The sequence below is a fragment of the Rhipicephalus microplus genome, chromosome 3 (assembly GCF_043290135.1).
Source record: "Rhipicephalus microplus isolate Deutch F79 chromosome 3, USDA_Rmic, whole genome shotgun sequence".
Lineage (NCBI taxonomy): Eukaryota > Metazoa > Arthropoda > Arachnida > Ixodida > Ixodidae > Rhipicephalus > Rhipicephalus microplus.
The window spans coordinates 170905944-170924498 of NC_134702.1; the positions used below are offsets into that span (position 1 = coordinate 170905944).

The 18555-nt window shown below is 47.7% G+C and overlaps 3 protein-coding genes across 8 annotated transcripts in view; 1 reads left to right on the forward strand and 2 right to left on the reverse strand.

Moving 5' to 3' along the window:
* The window catches only part of LOC119168574 (neurofibromin 1), a 237568-nt gene extending 223489 nt beyond the window's left edge, over positions 1-14079 (reverse strand). For all 6 annotated transcript variants that reach the window (XM_075890506.1, XM_075890501.1, XM_075890504.1 and 3 more), the window contains exon 1: positions 13947-14079. The gene's annotated coding sequence lies outside the window, so the exon portion shown is untranslated. The remainder of the gene's footprint in view (positions 1-13946) is intronic.
* On the forward strand, positions 3979-14722 carry LOC142804023 (uncharacterized). Its single transcript, XM_075890508.1, has 4 exons — positions 3979-4195; positions 6403-6526; positions 8258-8379; positions 13974-14722. The coding sequence occupies exons 1-4, from the start codon at positions 4175-4177 to the stop codon at positions 14172-14174; spliced, it is 468 nt and encodes a 155-aa protein (XP_075746623.1). The 5' UTR covers positions 3979-4174; the 3' UTR covers positions 14175-14722.
* LOC142804022 (uncharacterized) lies at positions 10924-12938 on the reverse strand. The gene is made up of 5 exons (XM_075890507.1): positions 12786-12938; positions 11830-12073; positions 11292-11730; positions 11121-11224; positions 10924-11065 (listed from the first exon to the last, which is right to left on the reverse strand). Exons 2-5 carry the CDS (start codon positions 11925-11927, stop codon positions 11011-11013), a joined length of 696 nt encoding a protein of 231 aa, XP_075746622.1. The 5' UTR covers positions 11928-12073; positions 12786-12938; the 3' UTR covers positions 10924-11010.
* Positions 14723-18555: the final 3833 nt, after the last annotated feature.

Here is an 18555-nt window from a genome sequence, read left to right on the forward strand (position 1 = left end):
GTTTCTATAAGCACTGGTGTGACTGCACGTATGTAGAGAGAGAGAGAGAGAAGGAATGTAGGAAAGGTAGGGAGGTTAACTAGACTATGCGTCCAGTTTGCTACCCTACACATGGGGAGTGGGAGAGGGGAGTAAAAAAGAGAGAGAAGGATAGACACATGTCACATCACACACACAATGCCGAGTTTCACAGGCGGTCCCTCAATGAAGTTGCTGTCAAGTATCTCAGGAGGGCTCGTGTGGCTTTCTGTGCTGATGTGCTGCGCGACCAGGCTCCTAAGATCTTTGCTTCATTAAATGGCTGGTCATCGAGTCTATTCAAGGCACACTGGAGAGTCCGGCGATCTTCATCAAATTGGGCACAGTGGCACAAGAGATGTTCAATAGTCTCTATACAGTTGCAGCTTTCACACATGGATGAATCTGCCATGGCAATGCGATGGCTGAATGACTAGTAAACGCTACCCCAGTCCACAGCCGGCACAGCATTGTAGCGTCACGTCGAGAAATCTTGAATGGGAGTCGTTTCTAGAGTAATGACGTAAGATTCTTAGGGCGATAACTGGAGTTAAGTGGAGAATTCCAGTGCGCAAGCGTGGCATTATGCGCTATGTGACGAAGTTCTCTAGCTGCGTTTACTCTCGACAAGAGTATTAACAGTGTGGGCGCTCCATCGTGGGCACATCGGGCAGCGTCGTCGGCGAGGTCGTTACCATTGATGCCACAGTGGCCCGGCAACCATTGTAAAACAATGTCGTGTTCTTGATCAGCAGCGCGATGACAAATTTCATTAATACGATACACCATCTGGTGGTAGTTTCTACGTCGTAGACTTCGCACGCAATGAAGGGCTGCCTTGGAGTCGCAGAAAATGGCCCATCTACTAGGGGATTCTTGCGTAACAAACTCCACAGCGGCTCGAAGAGCGGCGAGCTCGGATCCCGTAGATGTCGTGACGTGTGATGTCTTGAATTAGACGGTGATTGATCGAGATGGGGTGACAAAGGCACCTGTCAAACTTCCCGAGACCGAACCATCCATGTAAACATGAATTCGGTTAGCATACGACAAATGCAAAAGGTCCAGTGAGATCTGCTTGAGGGCTGCAGATGACAGGTTTCCCTTTTTAGATATCCCCGGCACTTCAAGGTGCACAGTCGGTCTTTTCACGCACCACTCTGGAGATAGTGGTATGCATGGCTGCGGGTGAAAATCTCCACGAGATGGAATTCTGGTTAGCCGCAACAACTTAGGAAAACGCTGCCTTTGATCTTTATAGTGGCAAGCTAGCAAGGTGCTGGTTAGGCACTCTGGATATGTGACGGATATGTGTCCGGAGTGTGTCGACAGTTATATATGTCGTGATCGGATGGTCTTTAGCAATACCAATTGTTGCTAACGTATTAGCGCACCGAGGTAGCCCCAAGCATGTGCGGAGGACTTGGCCTTGAATGCTTTGCAGGACCCTGATGTTAGTTTTTCCGGCGTTGGAAAGCACGGGCGTGCTATACCGCAAATATCCCAAGAAAAGCGCTCTGTACAGCTGAAGCATAGATGGCACTGATGTGCCCCACGTTTTGCCAGCGAGAAATCTCATCACGTGTGTGACAGAGCTGAGCCTCTTCTTCAAGTGCGAGATGTGAGCACTCCACGAGAGATCTCTGTCGATGATGACGCCCAGAAATCGGCGACGTCTCGCATACGAAAGGTTCACGTTGTCGATGGAAACAGAATAATAGATCATGGGCTTGCGGGTAAAAGGGACTAAGGCAGGTATGTAGAATACCTCACTGCGACTTACCATAAGGCCAGCACCATGGTTTATTTTGTGCTTATTGGCGTCCCGATGGGTTTTAAATACGATGTCAGGCATAGTTCGTAGGCGTCGATGTCCACACATCCATTGCGCATGCTCGCGTCTCGTGCCCAGGTGCGCGTGCAGGCCGGTTCAGAAAGACACACGCGAAACTGTCGCTCCCCTCCCCCTCTCTCTCCTCGCAAGGCCGACGCAGGCAGGATCTGCTTGTAAAATAAAAAAAAATGCCCCCACTTCCCCGAAAGGAATCGCGAGGAAATGCGAATGATTTTCTTGCGCCGAGAGTACACGGCCTACTAATTTTAATGGCGTAAATTATTGACGAGACGAGGATTTGTTCCGTAACCGTTTATTTACACATTCATCAGCCGGTGAAAGGTCGAGAGTGAAGCACGCGCTTCATTCCATCGGACGGGACAGTGGGGCGCCGTGAGGAGAGAGGGGGAACGGCGAGAGAAAGAACGACGAAGCACAGCACCTGTCATTGTACCCGACAGCCATAATGTCAGCGTCTTATTAACACAAAAGCTACACAAACGCTGGCAGCATAAACGCTACAAACGCGTTTCGAACGCACTGCATTGAGGCCGTGGCATGGCACGTTCAAGTCAAGGAGGTGGGGGGCTCCAGTTGCTAGGGGCAAGGATAAGCGCGCGGGCCCGCAGCTGTCGCTATGGAAAAGGGTTGTGGACGGATCCCGACGGACGCCTGACATAGCCCTACTGAGAAATGCATTCACATTCCGAAAAGGGACTTCTCCCGCTGCGCAACCGCTCACTGGTTGGCGCGATCCGGTGTAGGCACTGGATCGCGCCTTTCAGATTCAGGCAAGGGCGTTTTTACTTGACTTTAGCTTGACATTGAAGGCAACAACGCTTCTATTCATTCAATAAAGAAGAATTATTTAAAAACGAAATACCCAATTATACAACATTCACGCAATGTACCCCCCCCCCCGGCCCCCCGACTCTCCGACGCATTTACTCGAGTTCCCACCGTAAGAAGATGTGGGTGGCACTTTTGTATCTCACGCCATGACCAGCGTGTTATGAAGCACGTAATTAAGGCTTCTGCTATACTAGTTCTTGTTTTAGAAGCGAAGCTCCTTATAGCGGCTCACGTTCATCCCTCGTAGTAGTAGAAGTATAGTCGTAGTGTGTAACAAGTCTTACATTTTGACCTCCAAGGTGGTGCCGGTGAGAGATTTCTTCTGTGCGTTGTTGAACAATAAAAAATTCGCAGCGTGCGCGTTAACTAAAAGCCCAATTCTCCTGTCATTCCCCCTTAGCAGCCATTGGCATGCACATTGAGCACTATCTGACCAGAAAGGGTTGCTACGTTATACTTGCTGGGCATAACCTCCTTGGTTTTAGGAAGGTTTAGCGAGCGTTGGGCCGCAGTGCCATGAATACAGTGAACTAGTATATACCATGAACTCAAGGTGGTTAAAGGTGGGTAGTAGACACAAAGCGCAAGCCGTAGGAAAGTGTGCGTGTGCCTCCTATTGTTCAGTCCTTGGAATGTCCGCTGGATGGCGGTGCTTCTATAAGAGGAATATATGATGAAAAGATGCGAGATGGTGGTACTTGGAGTGTTGAATAGGTGGACGAACGGACACACAGACAGATGCATGGACGGACGCATTCATTGATGGCTGCACGGACGAATGGACGGATGCAGCTAGGAGCGGATGCAGGGACAGACGCACAGATGGACGTGCGGACGCACGAACAGACGCACGCACGGACGGGCGGATGGATGCACGGGCGGCCACACAGACGCACGCATGGACGGATGGAAGCAAGAACGAATGGACGGACGGATGCTTCGCCCCCTCTCCATCATTTACTCGGTGGATATGCTGCAATTTTTCTCCACAGATTGCCCGTGGCGCATAACCACTGTAGGGGATCGACCAATAATTGAGTGGTTTTATAAAATAATGTGCAGTTTTAAAATTATGTAGGTTATATAACAGAAATACTACAGATGTCCTAAGAAACTCTGGTTCTCATTTTAATGCATATAATTATTTAACTAAAGAAAAGAATTTATTCCTAATTTGAAGCAATACTCTGATTTTTGTGTGTAATATAGTTGTAGACACGTTAGAATAATAACACAGATTATTTAGTCAACCTATCAGTTTCATTATTACTCTCAGGGCGTCTTCTTACTTCCTGGCCAGTGTAGTGGGCATGAGCCATCCTGGCGGAGACACGCGCTCTCGTGAGTGCGCGTGCCGTCGTTCCATCGGTGGCCACAGAAACCTCCGACGCTCGAAGTGTGTTCACGTCCGAGTCTAGACTCCGCCTTCTCGTTCCCCGTCAACGTCCTTGCTTCTACAGTCGACTCACCATGCCAGACTACAACGACTTCGTGAGTGCCGCATAGCCTCAGATATAGGCTATTCTCGAGTGTATTCCGTAGCTTAAAGTAAATTCTGGGATTCCGTGCGCCTAAATCACGATATTATTGTGAGGATTTTCTCTCATTGCGCTCCCGTAGAAATTCTGCCGCAGAGGCCGGGTTTAGAACCCACGTGTTTGAGCTTAGCGGCACAACACCCGAGCTAGGCTTTGCTACAGCATGCGTACCGAATATAATAGAAGAGACGATTTTGATTGTTTGATCACAAAACAGTGTGATAGGAGGAGAAGGGAAAAGCCATTTGAATGGCTTGAGGGAGTCCTTCGCCCCGAAGGCCCGATACCTTCTGGGCGAAGGCTTCGGTCAGCGCACTGTTGACCTGAAGGCCACGGGATCGAATTCCGACCACGGCAACTGCATTTTCCATGATCGCGAAAATACTTGAGGTCCGTGTGCTTAGCTTTTAGTGCGTTAAAGGACCTCAGGTAGTCGAAATGTCCGAAGCCCTCCACTTTGGCTACCCTCATAAGTATATTGTACTTTTAGCATGTTAAACCCCAAGAGTTACTATTATATTACGGCGAGGTCTGCATAACTGAACTTCAATTGATTACACTACGCCGCCGAGCAGTTATAACGAAACTTTCTTCCATTATGTTACGATGACAACACATTATTGAATCAAGCTGGCCCCGCCGCGGTGGTCTAGTGGCTAAGGTACTCGGCTGCTGACCCGCAGGTCGCGGGTTCGAATCCCGTCTGCGGCGGCTGCATTTCCGATGGAGGCGGAAACGTTGTAGGCCCGTGTGCTCAGCTTTGGGTGCACGTTAAAGAACCCCAGGTGGTCGAAATTTCCGGAGCCCTCCACTACGGCGTCTCTCATAACCATATGGTGGTTTTGGGACGTTAAACCCCACATATCAATCAATCAATCAAGCTGTGCGACCATCAACGGGGTTTTGCTGATCCTCATCATTTCAGGCACGGCTGTAACTAGGGGAGAGTTGAGGGGGTTCCACCACCCCTGGGTTTTTTTCATGCTTTAAGTTTCGAGTGATACTGAAGTGTTTACACACATTCACATCGACCACTAGTAGAGTTGCCAGAGCTATAGCATTTAGAGAAGCTTGACGAGGGTGTGGCGGTGTTTCAATTTTTTTCAGATACGAAGCAGCCTTCGGCGAAATCAAATCTGGTGATCTGCCGCATGACTATCCTTACTGCGCATGCGCAACAGTTGGCCCAAGCACTGCGAGAACGCGCGCTCACGTGAAGCGCGTTTTGGCCTGTGTCAGGGGCTGTGGCCTCCACCCCTTCATAGCCTTCTAGATTTCCCTTGGCTGCCAGATTATTGGCGGTCACTTGGAAAGCGATCGTCGTCGGAACTAAATGGTGGTGGCGCCACTTAAGTAGGGGTGTCTTCAAATAAGTTTTTGCGTTTCTGGAGCTTATATGCAACAAAAATAACGTTAAAAAGTTTTAAAAAGGCGTAAACGTAATTATAATTAACCCTACGTAAGTGCCGCCGTTATAGGTGACAGGTGTTTTGCGCTCATTCAGCAGGCAACCCCTTCAATACAAGGCATAGCCTTTAAAATGAGCAAACGCCAAAATTGCTGATCTCAAAGGCCAAGTACAAAGACCCTCACCTCTTACAGTAAATACGTAGGTAGCGCCGCGTTTTACGCTCATCCGGCAGGCAAGGGAAATATAGGAGGCTATGACTTCTTACCCTCTCTCCACAATCATGTGACGGCGTCGGGGAACGACACTCTGCAGACGCGCGATGAACCAACGCGTCGTATCCTAGCACGAACGCACTGGCAGGCGCTAACGCGTGGCGGCCTGCGTAACTGGCTGTGTAAGAGCTTGTGGCCTCTGCCCTTACACTCTCTCAGCAATCATGTGACCACGTCGGGTAACGAGACTCTGCAGACGCGTGATGAACCCACGTGCTCCCGCGGGGCGTGGCATGCTGCAACGAGAGTTCGGGACGAGTAACAGCAACAGAGACTACGTTGAATTCATGATGTGCTCCATTCGTAAAGACGCGTTAACATCGAGCAAGGTTCCCGTGACGAACGGAACATTTAGGTGGACACATGCGCTGCTTCACATGCTACTCATGGTTCCCTTCAGCGGGAGATGATATAATTCTTTATGCATATCGCATTCAGAAAGAAAAAAGTCCATAATAAGGTGTCGAACGATCGCAGGAGGACGAAATCCCGGATGCGACGCTGATTGAGTTCGACGAGCTCGACGATGGCGAATACGATGACGATTGGAGCTCCGACTCGTGGCTCAGCATGGACTCGGACTCCGACTACGAGCAGGAGGGTAACTTGAACAAACATTACTGCAATCACGCCTCATCACCACTCAAGCGTGCATGTGTATATCGACTCGAGCTTGAAGCGAAAGGCAGTTTTCTGCTTATCAGCGATATGTCCAACGTTTCAACGTGTGCTACGTTGCGATCAGAAATCATTGAACAATTCCCCCGCGTAGAGCCTCAATTTTCCCCTAAACATCTATTCAGTTTTAGTTCGCGCTTCTATGCCTCACTATTCCGATATACGCGTTGTAAGCTGCTTTACGCACTGGCCGTGTGTCATGTTTAAAACATGCTGAAGACCATATTCAGGGGTCTAAATTTTTTCACAAGCGCGTGATGTACTTATATAATAACTACATATAGTAATCAGGTTACAAATCAGGCGAGTTTAATGCACGCATGATCGTCAGCGCAATCAAGACGCAGGACTGCAAGAAAGTATGTGACCCAAGCGCTGTCTGACCACTGAATTAACTGAACAATTAACCAAAGCTAAACGTAAAGGGTGGCATTAATAGACGACCAGACTATGCAACCTCCCCCCCCTCCAAATAAAAACCACCCCCACGCCTATGAAGTGCAAGCAAATGGTGGAGCTCGCAAGCAACTTCTTTCTTTCACTATATATTGTACTCTTTATTCCTTCTTATCCCTAACATCAGTTCCCCGCACCCTCACATACCTTTTCCACCTTCTTGCTAATGTACAAGGCTATGTCATGATCTAACCATTACTTTCCTCATTTCCTTTATCCTCGCCTTAACCAGCGCTCCATGTTTGTATATAGTCGATGTACAGGGGCACTTGTAGCGACGTCACGGCGTGTATAGCTCTGCCCAACCCAAAGCTCGTCACCACCCTCTATGATCACGTGACAACTGACACAGCAGCTGCTTCAAAGCTGCCACCGAACAACAGCTCGTCGGGCGGTGGCGGGCTTCGGGCTGGGCGGAACATGTATGCACCGCGACTTCGATGCGAGGGCGTCCAAGTATGCCGACGGCAACTACCCTTGTTTACAAACACGGAAGAGGTCTGTAAAAGACGGTCCGGCTCTGAAACGACGTTTTTTTTTTTTCTAAAATAAAATTGTTGGTTGGAGTTTTCTCATTTCGCTATGCTTTAATCTCTTCCCTCCTCCTCAACCTCCTTCGGTAGGTCGAAAGCAAAACTGCTTCCGCTTGAACAGCTTCGATGCGAAAAATTGGGGGACCCTTAAGCTTCGCCTTTAAGAGTTGAACGCGATAGCGAAATCTGGCCCTTAGTTCACCCTTCAACCGCTAAGTGTACACTTATTCATCTGTTTTGTTACATACACACGTGCGCACACAAACACGCATACATGGGGTCATCAAAGTGCTGGAACATTAGTCACCTGTAGTTCTTTTTTAATTTATATTAGCTCGAAGCTTCCACGAAATCGCAAGAAAATTGTAGTTGAGCAACACTGAACCTCAGAAGGCTGTCTTGCTGGGCAAGTTGGTTATATTCCGTTATTCGCCGTAACGGGAAAGGCGCAGAAAGGACAGCGCTGTGTTTGTGTTCTCTGTGTCTTCTGCGCTGCATTTATTAATTGAGCAAATGTTTTGTACGCTGCCGTAGGTCCATGTCCTGGAGCATTCTTAGTGCCCGTATCATTAAAAAAAAAACACCCGTGTCGGCTCATTTTCAATCACGATCAAAGGCGATTATACAGCGGAGTGAGCGCACTGCCACACGGTTGCATGGCGCAGGGCACACGGAGTCCCTCACGGGAGTGATCACCCAGACAGGGTACGAGCTGAGCAGCCTTGGAGGGCAGAAGCTGGAGAGCGAAGAAGAGTACGAGGACGAGGAGGAGTCGGAGGAGAACAACGTAAGCCTGCTGCATGCTCTCGGAATTCCTGTGTTACATTAGTGGTGCAGGTGGGCACTCCCGCATGTTCTCGAAAAAGCGTTTCACTTCGATGTCGGTCTGAGTGCGGCGACGTCGTGTGATATACACGCATGCTTCATGCGCTTACTGCTACCGTCGAGTACGTCGACCCGGTGTTGCGCTGTGAAGGTTTGATTCCCGGCCTCGGAAGCCCCATTTCGATGGAGGCGAAACGCAGGAATGCCAACGAACTAATTAAGATTCGATAATACTGTCTCCTGCTTCACGTGCCAAGTTTACGATACAATCATGGGACACGCCGCAGTACTAGACGCGTATCACGTTGTAACCTTGACCTCTAACGAAAATTATTAAGCACAATGCTTAGAGGACCAAGACTAGAATACGAAGAACCACAACATTGAACTATATGTTCGTGCGTGCGGTTGTTCGTCTTCTAAGCGGAGCGCAATATGATACCAACTGGCACAAGCAAGTTCACTAGCGAGAACCTAAAGTTAAGCGGACGATCGCTCTTGTGTCTCGCCCCCATGTTGCAAGGAATTCAAACTGCGTGCTTGAGCTGGGCATGCGGTTCAACATCTCAGCCGATCAGCTCAACGGCGAGCGTACGCGTGGATTTAGGGAACTGTGAGAGAACCCAAGGTGACCCTATGTAAAGAAACAACTGATCTAGTTATGACATGTCCTGTTCAATCTGACTACTAATTAAAATTTTTTTGCGTATATATATATATATATATATATATATATATATATATATATATATAGGTGTTTTTGTTCTTGTTTGTTATTGTATGTGTTATAGCGTTCCTTTTCAGTTTTTTTTGTGTGGCTATTTATAGTACTGTATTATTTGTTTCTGCAGATCATCCTTTATTCATTACATAACTCTTTAGTTGAGTTTGTCTTAAGTGTCATTCTAAATTTTTACATCTTGAACCCACTACACCGTATTGTTATGGGCCCACACAGTTTTTACAGAGTTGTGGAGAGAAATAATTTATTGAACAATTCAGCCAAATTTTTTAGCCATGCGCGGCACGCAGGCTTACGAGCAGAGCACGAAGTCACCACTTACTCGAATGCCTTCTCTCCACAAAGAGGCCCCACTCACGTCAGTGGGCGGAGCACCATATGTCGTCAAACAGCAGACTGCTGCTATTGGTCGATAGCTGACCTACATTAGGAGCCGCGTTTGGACCACGACCTCCTCTATAAACTTACGACCTGCTCACCGGCGCCATCCCTACGGAGGCGTATGGAGCTAAAAATTGGCGTGTAGGGACCGGAAGTACCGTCAGATGCCGCCACCACTTACCCCCATAGCAGACGACGCACGACCGTCGTGGTGCACTCGTGTGTGCGCGTTCCTCTCATTGTTCTAGTTTCTAACGCGTGGATCGAGCAATCCACTGATTTAACGTCTCGAAGCAACATTCTGGTTGTGAGAAGCACCGTGGTGGATGGCTTCGGGATGCTCGTTACCGGACCTCAATCTTTGCGCGAGCGCTTTTGCGTCCCCATCTAAGTGCAGGCAAACGAAAGCAATATGCGACACATAACCCAGAGAACGTAAGTCTTATTTCCTCGCTTTATTTTAAGCGGCGGCGCCCCACCTAACCGCTGTCTGGCAGCCGCAAACATAATTCGTTCGTGGGCGAGCCGGTGCGATCTTGCATGTAACAAGTTGAAACTTGAAACCGACGTGTCTACGACGTAAATGAAGACGACATACGGTACGAGCGACGCATGCGATAACCCGTGTAAGTTTTTATGACCTGAACGTCGCCCTTCAAGCATATCGTTGTCATACTGTGCACGGATGACGACAGAGGGGCGCAGTTGTGCTATCGTCTGGGTGCTTTGGGTCTAGCGAACGTCTAACGATGGAAGCGTGCGACAAAACCGGCGGATTATCGCAACGTTACAGCAATTTCTCGTACATACATATATTATCAGACACAGTTTATTGAAGTTATGGCCTCTGTTCGAGCGTCGCTAGCATTTCCGCGTGTCTCACATCGGCGGTGCGCCCACGCCTTTACTGGAGCATCCACATACAAAGCATTACGAGGCAACAGCTCTAGCGTGCTCCGTTTCCCTCATGGGAATAACGTTGTATAGAAACGAGAGTTTTATTTATAATCTAAAGCATGAGTTCTAACTAGCTAAATCACTTTGCACTGTCCCTATTCTATTCCACGAACTTTTAGCATTAACCCACATGGTATTACCCACCAATAATGTACTATTCCTGATGCTTCAGCTGCCAATTGTTTCGTTCACAACATGCCTGTGATGCATGCTGTACCGACACACATCAAAAGCCTCTGTGGCATGGGATTGAAGAACAAAATTTTATTTCACCTGATGCCTTCACCCTTACAATAAAATGCTTAGAAGTCCCTTATGACCGCTACAAATGTGCATAAGTTGCTTGCTCAGTGCTAAAAATGTGAATTTTCCATTTGTAAGTGGCTGTATTCACACTGTAAAATGGCAAGAAACAGACAAGTAAGCTTATGGTTCAAACAAATGTTTTATTCCCAGAACAATGGTACACTGCAGCAACAGTAGTAAATAATATGCTTGTCCAAACATTGCTTTTTAAGCATCAGATACCAGTACAGGAAAATCTAATCTGCAACGAAAATGTTGATACCTGCAAAATGCAATTTATTAGTGCACAAAAACATTAACAGTGTGATCAGCAATACCTCTTGCGCACTGTCTCCTCACGCCATAGCCCTTTCTTTTTGCCCAGAAAAGCAAGCTGGTCTTGAAGGAACAGAGCTTTTTCGTTGCTCTCCTCCACCTTTTGCTGCAAGTATGATATAAGCAGGTAGTGAGATTTTTTTTTTAATGTTCAAAAAGAGATAAGTTCACACCTGGAGGATTTCGACGTTTGTTCTCTTCATCGACAAGGACGCCTTTTTTGCCTCCTGCCTCAGAGTGGAGAGCTCTTCCTGTAGGTGATGCTGCTTTTTCTGAAGCCTTTGACACTTCCGGGTAAGGTTTTGCACTTTCCTCGGGAGATTGGTCATTCGGGACAGTGAAAGCCTAGTCTGCATTCCACGTGGTCTGGTTGCCTTTGATGGACTTGTCTGGCACTGGACAGTTTTGCCATGTTTGGGCATCTGATATGTTTTAGGCAAGCAGAAAGAAGATTCAGGTGCAGGCAAAATTAAAGGCAGAGAGGAGGGTTCACTGCAGGGTTCTGTCAGCATTTCATCCTCCTGATGTGCGGTACTGCTGCCAGCCACACAATTGTCTTCCTGCTCATCAATCTTCTCAGACGGGTACCTATAAGGAGAGGGCATGTCTGGCCTGCAACATTAAGAATTTCGACGTGTTACAGGATGAAGCATGTATTAGAAGAAATTTGGGCGTGGCTAAACAAACACTAATTACACAAAAAAAGCTTACCTATTTTTCTTTGCTTCTGCATGAGGCTTGTCTGGTGACAGCCCTGGCACAGCACACCTTTTCACAGGCTGTCGCTCTTTTCGGGATGGTTCCTGCATATACCCTGGGTAGCTCGGGAATATTGAAGGTATGGCATCTGGTTTTAGTTTGCGCAGCTTCAGGCCTTCTCTGTAATCTTCTGGCTTGAAATGCAAGCTGCATACCTTGCTGCGGTCGCTCGGCTCCCATGGCTGTTTTCCTGGTCCTACAAATATTGTATTTAAGACCGCACCAGAATTATCAGATAGTAGGCAATCGATTAAGAATTAGCCTTTTAGTAACCTTCACAACGTGACAGAAAAGGATCTCTAGTATATTCACTAGTTGAATCTCTTACCATTTCAATTTACTAGCAGCTGCATCAGTTCAGGGCAGATCCATTTGCGCCTATTTCCCTTAATTTTGTTATAAAACAACGCCAGCGCAAAACAATAGTGTAATAAATAAAACAAATTTCTCAACAAAGCAACACCGATGTGCATCAGAGCGGAATAGTTGAAAGTAAGTGCTCTATCCCTGACACGGCCACGTGCACGGAGTCTTGCGGCAACAAAGGACAGTACAACAAAGGAAAAATGTAGCATGGGCTGCAGCCCCTTAGCCAGGAAATTTTTTCGTGGCGGGGGGCACTTGCTGAAAACCTTGACTATTTGAGAAAAACGCCTATTTTTATTATTTATTTTTGGTAAAAACACATAGTTCAACAGAATTACGTGCCCTCCCCCCCCCTTTCCCTGGCTGAGGGCCTGATGGGCTGTGTACACGATCGGCGTCCACGAATCCCACAAACAGCACTTGTGTTTCTAGACACCAGCCAACAACGCTGAGCAGCATACATAGCGCGCAAAAAAGTTTTGAACTGCATTCCACTAGTCAGATCTTGCAGTGCATGCAATACAGCACTTTCAGTGCCTTACCTTCAGCCTGTCGAGAGATCTTCTTCAACCACTCCTGTCAAATCTGGGTGACGGGGAACTCGTGAAACGATATCCCAGTTGACCGCCGATCGTTCGACTTGCAAAAAGGAACGCAGCAGTACACCATTGCGGGAATGGTGCTGCTGCTGTCGTTATCTAACGCTCCTGACTGCGCAGACTACTGGTGACAAGCGATAGCGGCGATAGCCTTCGAGTGCCACAAGATCATGCGAACGCACGCACGCACCAAGCAGAACAGCGGCTTGGCGGCTGCAGCAGTGGGGGTTAGTTGTAGCGCCAAGGCGTGCTGCGGCACTTTCGAGAACTAAAAAAAAACTAAACAAGCAAAAGCAAAACCGGCGACACGGGGAGCGGCGGCATGAGCAGGTCGTAAGTTTATAGAGGAGGTCGTGGTTTGGACACCACCTTCTAAAATTCTCCTACTAAATTCTCCTACAACACCTCCTACAACAATATTTAGGAGGTGTTGGTTTGGATGAGATAGACTTCTTGCCGCACGAAACACTTGCCCGCACCAGAAAGCGCGATGGTGTTTTTTTGCGTTTTTTGACGCGCGGGGACGTATCTTCTGGCCCCCGTGTCATCCCTTCCTGTGTGGCATCAAGCGCGCTCGTCTGGACGATAAGAGAGTACGTGCTTGAAGCGTGCGACAGCCGGCCCATGAAGCTCCACTCGATTCTCGTCGGATTCGAGCGATTTTTGTGGCAGTTGATTCGTGACCCAATCAACTGCAATACAGATATATCATATCATTATATTGATTTTTAAGTGGCTTACGACCTTTTTTTTTTTCGCAGACATTTTAGGAAGCACTTGTAGCATGGCGCCAGGTTGCTTTTATCATGTCTGCGGGGTGAGATTATTGACGCGTCATCTGGATGCTTGATCTTTCATTGCTTTTTGTCAAAGGTACGGGTTCAGAGACACTTGATTGACACTTTATTCTTGTTATAAGCGAAATGAAGACACATGCAGAGAGAAACTGTGATGGAAATGTCTCCGTGCGTTAATTCTATCCTCAATATGAGTATGAATATATTTTCTGTTGGTATACAACATGGATGAAGTGTCAAGCAAAGGACTCGTTTTTATAGCATAACAGCATTGAGTGACCTTAACACCTGCGTACTTACTGCGTACCTCTGCTACCCACGTAATCAAAAACAGAGGCGCGACGGAGCAGAGGACGACGAGTTGCCGTCCGATGCGGAGAACGACGACAGCGAGCTAATGAGGAACATCGAGGAACTGATGGAGATGGGTGACTCGCTGATGCAGCAGCTGGAGATCACCATCATGCGAGCGCTGGGAACTGCCAACGCCAGGATCTCGCGGTGCTGTCGGTTCTCGTACAGGCGTGCTCCTTAGCGCCACACCACAGGTGGCGGCTGCTGCACGTACCACTGTTGAGTGACGGGAGTATGTTCGGTTCCCTTGCACCAATAAAGACATGTTAGAGCTTATTACCTCACAAATACAACACGGCAAAATTTTTAAAAACCCGTCCAGTGTGAATAGAGTTTCAAAGATTGGTCTATCGCAGGGCCATACCCAGGAATTTTTTTTAGGGGGGGTTTGCGTGTAGAACGGCTGCCATTTTTTAAGATTTATACTGGCTTATTTTTATGAATAAAACAAGTACATCGCTTACTTGTAATAATTCGATGGTACTTATAAAATTATTTGTACCCAAATAAAGAAATTGGTATGTCAACCTCAAATTCTGGTTAAAGCAAGAAATAAGTTTGGACAATAGCACCATCAAAGCCGGGGACACCGCGACCAACGGCTCCTGATGAAGTAACACAATGTAACCGCGGTACAAAAACGGTATGTATGTGTTACAAGCTGCCACTCTAGCGTCGCCAGCGCGAAGTCGGCGACGGGAATGGCAGCAGGTTAGGTCGTTCCGTACGTAAGCACAGACAGTGAAGAGATCAGAGACGTATGTGGGGAAAACCAAAACTCTAATGATATTGCAGCACTGCAGAGGAATCTAGGAATATTGCAGAGGAATCTAGTACAACACTTAATACCAACTAACAAAATACATATAAAATCAATAAATCAGCTTACAAGAGAGAAATATTACAAACTACACAAAACTAACCAACAATAAAACTACAGATAAGAAAGTCCGAAGGTATAAACAGGTGAAGGGATACCTGTGATGACCGGCAGCGTTGAGTCCACGACGATCGGATGCGAGAAGTCAGAGTTCTGGCACAACTGCGATGTCGGCGGTGTTGCAGCGCTGGTGTTTCCGGGAGGCTAGTGCTTGAAGCTGATCTCGGGCAGGTTGAGCTTACTCGAGATTCAAGTACCGATGCCTACGTTACAGACGTTAATTTCGCGTCACAACTAGACGAATGGCTAAGTTTAGGTGGCCAGCCGACACGGAGCCACAACCACTTAAGGGATACTTCTTGATCTCCTTCTACACCATGTTGGTCAGCAACTAGACTGCTTAGCAAGGCGAAATCCTGCTCTTAAATCGACCTCCCCTGATTCTCGTCCTGGGGGAAAAGAGACCTCTCATGGGTCCAATCATGCACGTTTCATTGTTAGAAACTCCACCCTAAAAATATATTGACCACGTCCCTTTTTAATTAGGAAAGGGTTCTCAACTGAGCGAGAGTGACAACCTGTTGGGGTTCTCTCACACGGCTTGTCCACAAGCAGTTTTGCCCGTGGGAATGGTCAGTTTCCTTGGTTTCAGCCGGTGCGTCTTGCAGTCTACAGCTAGTTCGGGGTGCATCGCGGCCTTTGACTACCCTGTCGACGCCGCCGTAGGTGCAAACGATCAAACATCGGCGACTAACGTTTGAAGAACAACACCCCATTCAGTACTTCCCTGCACTAAAGGCCAGTCTTTTCATGAGCGAACGGTTCCACCGGTCAGTGGGGGAGTGCCGCGCCCGTTAATTTGCCGTTACGCCGGGTCGCAAAAATGGCAGTCCGTGACAGCATGTATGCAAGCAAACAAACAAGTCGCCCGACATTCCGATCTTGTTACCGTTCGCACATTCTGCTTGCTGGATAGTTTCCTCGTAATTGCGAAAGGATAGAAGGGTTGAAGCTTGGGCTAGCTGGGTTTAGCTTTTAATCGACTCTTGAAACATAGAGGGAAGTTTAAACGAGGAAGTTTTTCCTTCTCGGCAACTTGCAAAATTCTGTGAGGACTTCTTCTGGGGTCACTTGAAGTTCTCGATGGATGCTAGTAGTGCTAGTCCGGTCAATCTGTCGTTGTTCATATGATTTCGAAGGTAGCTCTTCAGCCTTCTCAGTGTGGAAAAAGTCCGTTCCGGGGTCGACGTCGACACGGGTAAAGTCGCCAGGATAGAAAGTAGGCTGTGGATGTTCGGAAAAAAGTCGCGGTTGCACATCTCTAAGGCCTGTAAAGCACAAGCTGGGCGATTCTTTTCTTCGATTTGGCAGCATTTTTTCATCCACAGCGTGAACTCTGTCTGCTTCGATGACATTAGCCGAAGGAATGTCGCCAAGGTAAAGCTGCACTGCATCATCAATATCAGAAAGGCTAGCCGATGCGCAGAATTTCGGCAGCAGCATGTTAAGGCCAAGCACGACCTTCTTATGGGCATCGAACCGGTCTCTTAATTGATTTTCGAAGTCAGCCAGCAAAGGCAAATACACATTCCTCCGGTAGTACTCTCCGGGAGTAGCAGAAGGTACGTTGCTTCTTTGCATCTGCCTTCCAGTGATGCGTGGTAAGGCCATCTCAACATTTGTGATCTTCAGCAAAGAGAGCGACTTCAGAAAAATCTTATTAAATTCCGTTTCCGCACTAGCCCTTTTTGTGGAAAGAACGTCTATAACATTCTTTACGTGATCGCACGCTTGAGCCAAGTCACAGTCAATTTTTTGAAGAAACTTGCAAAGTGGCAGTGTCAAAGAGAAAAGGTCGCTGCAGATATGAAGCGAAACGACAAACTCGGGCTTCGTAATGGCATTGAGCAGTTGAGAAGCTTTCGATGAAGTATTAGATGACGCGGCCTCTTCTTCCAAATATTCGAGGAATTGTACAATAGGCACGTACAGTTCAAGGAAACGCTGAAGTGCATCGTGACTCTCTACCCACCTTGTTTGGCAAAAGGAGAGAACTGATTTTCTTTTTTCTTGTGTTAAATCTTCTACTTTGTCTCGCAGTTGGTTCGTCCTCTGTGGCGAAGCCCTCACAAAAGTACAGGTTGAGGATACAGTTCCCAAACAGTTGCGGATGCTGGGGAGTTTGCATGCGTGAAGCAGAGCAAGGTTCAACGAGTGGGCGCTACAATGCACGTACAACGCTTTGGGCGCTGTTTGACGAATGAAGGCTTGAACACCGTTAAGGTGGCCGCTCATTGATGCCGCGCCGTCGTATCCTTGCCCGAAAAGTAGGTTCAGGTCAAAGCCATGACCTCTAAAGCTGTTCAGGATTGTGCTCGCCAGCGCCTTGCCAGTGAGATCGTACACGGGAACGAAATCTACAAAATCTTCTTTAAGAATGGGCACTCCCGACGTGTCGTGTCCAACGTACCTTACACATAGGGAAATGTGGGCGGTGCGAGATATATCAGTGGCCTCGTCAGCTAGAACTGAAAAACACGAACATGAGTTGACATTTCCACTATCTTTCTTTGTATGCTTTTACCACAGAGGGTGATCAACTCATTTTGAATTTTTGGGCTCGTGTACAGCGCATTCGCCGGAGATGTTTCCATGTGAGCTCTCAAGGCGGCATCTCCACATTTTGCTCTCATGCTAAGCAGTGCGCGGAAATTTCCATCATTTTTGAATGGCAGCACTTCAGACATAATTATCGGACAAGAGTCGTCTGTGTCGCGAAGCGGTACTTCTTGCCTGCCACAGAAAATGATTGTTTCTATTATTGGCAGCAAGTTCTTGCGGTTTTCTTCCGCCTGCTTTTTAAGGCCGTGGTCAAGTTGTGTTAAGATGTCATGCTGTGAGCGGGACCGGACTGCTAAAAAGTTATCCGATAGCGTTTTGACATGGCGTGATAACTGCTGGATGCGTGGCTCTTAAAGGCGTCCATGGCTTTCTTGTAATTAGTGAACTCCTTAGTTACAAAACAGCACAAGCGCTGGTGCTCCCCTTTTCCTGCACACTCGCTTGCGAAGACTACGCAATATTTGCATAATGCTCCTTGAAGCTTCTCTGAATAAACAAGCCATGGGTAAGGATCTACCCAGTGAGGTTGGAACTTCAGATTTCTTTTCCCTGTGGCTGGATAATTATAGTTAGCCGGAGGGGTCGACGGATTGAGCAGCAGCTTCTCCATCGTCTCTGGATCATTTACATTATTGCTTTTCGAGACAAACAGTCCCAAGTCGAAAATATTCGCACTCGTCGCACAGAGGGGAGGCGAACCAGAATGTGTAGGTGCCATGCCACTCACCTTCCTTGGGCATTGCCCAGTGGTAAAGGCGTCACTTTGCCCAACGTTGACTGTAGAACAAAGATCACTTGGAGTTGCACTGCGGCCACCATCATTTCCCGGCGGCGCATGGGTGTCCTGCTTGTGTTCGTTCTCAGGTGATTCATATAAACCGGTGCATTCTCCCGAGTCGCTACAGAAGTTCGGACGCGCTTGGCTTTCCACCAGTGCTGAGGAGGGCGAAGTTTTATCCTTCGAAGGAGGCGGTTCTTCTCCGTCCGCTTCATCGGTTCGAACTTTCTTGGAGTAAGACGCAAGACTCCTTTGCTTCGTTGTTGCAGAGTGTCTTTTCAT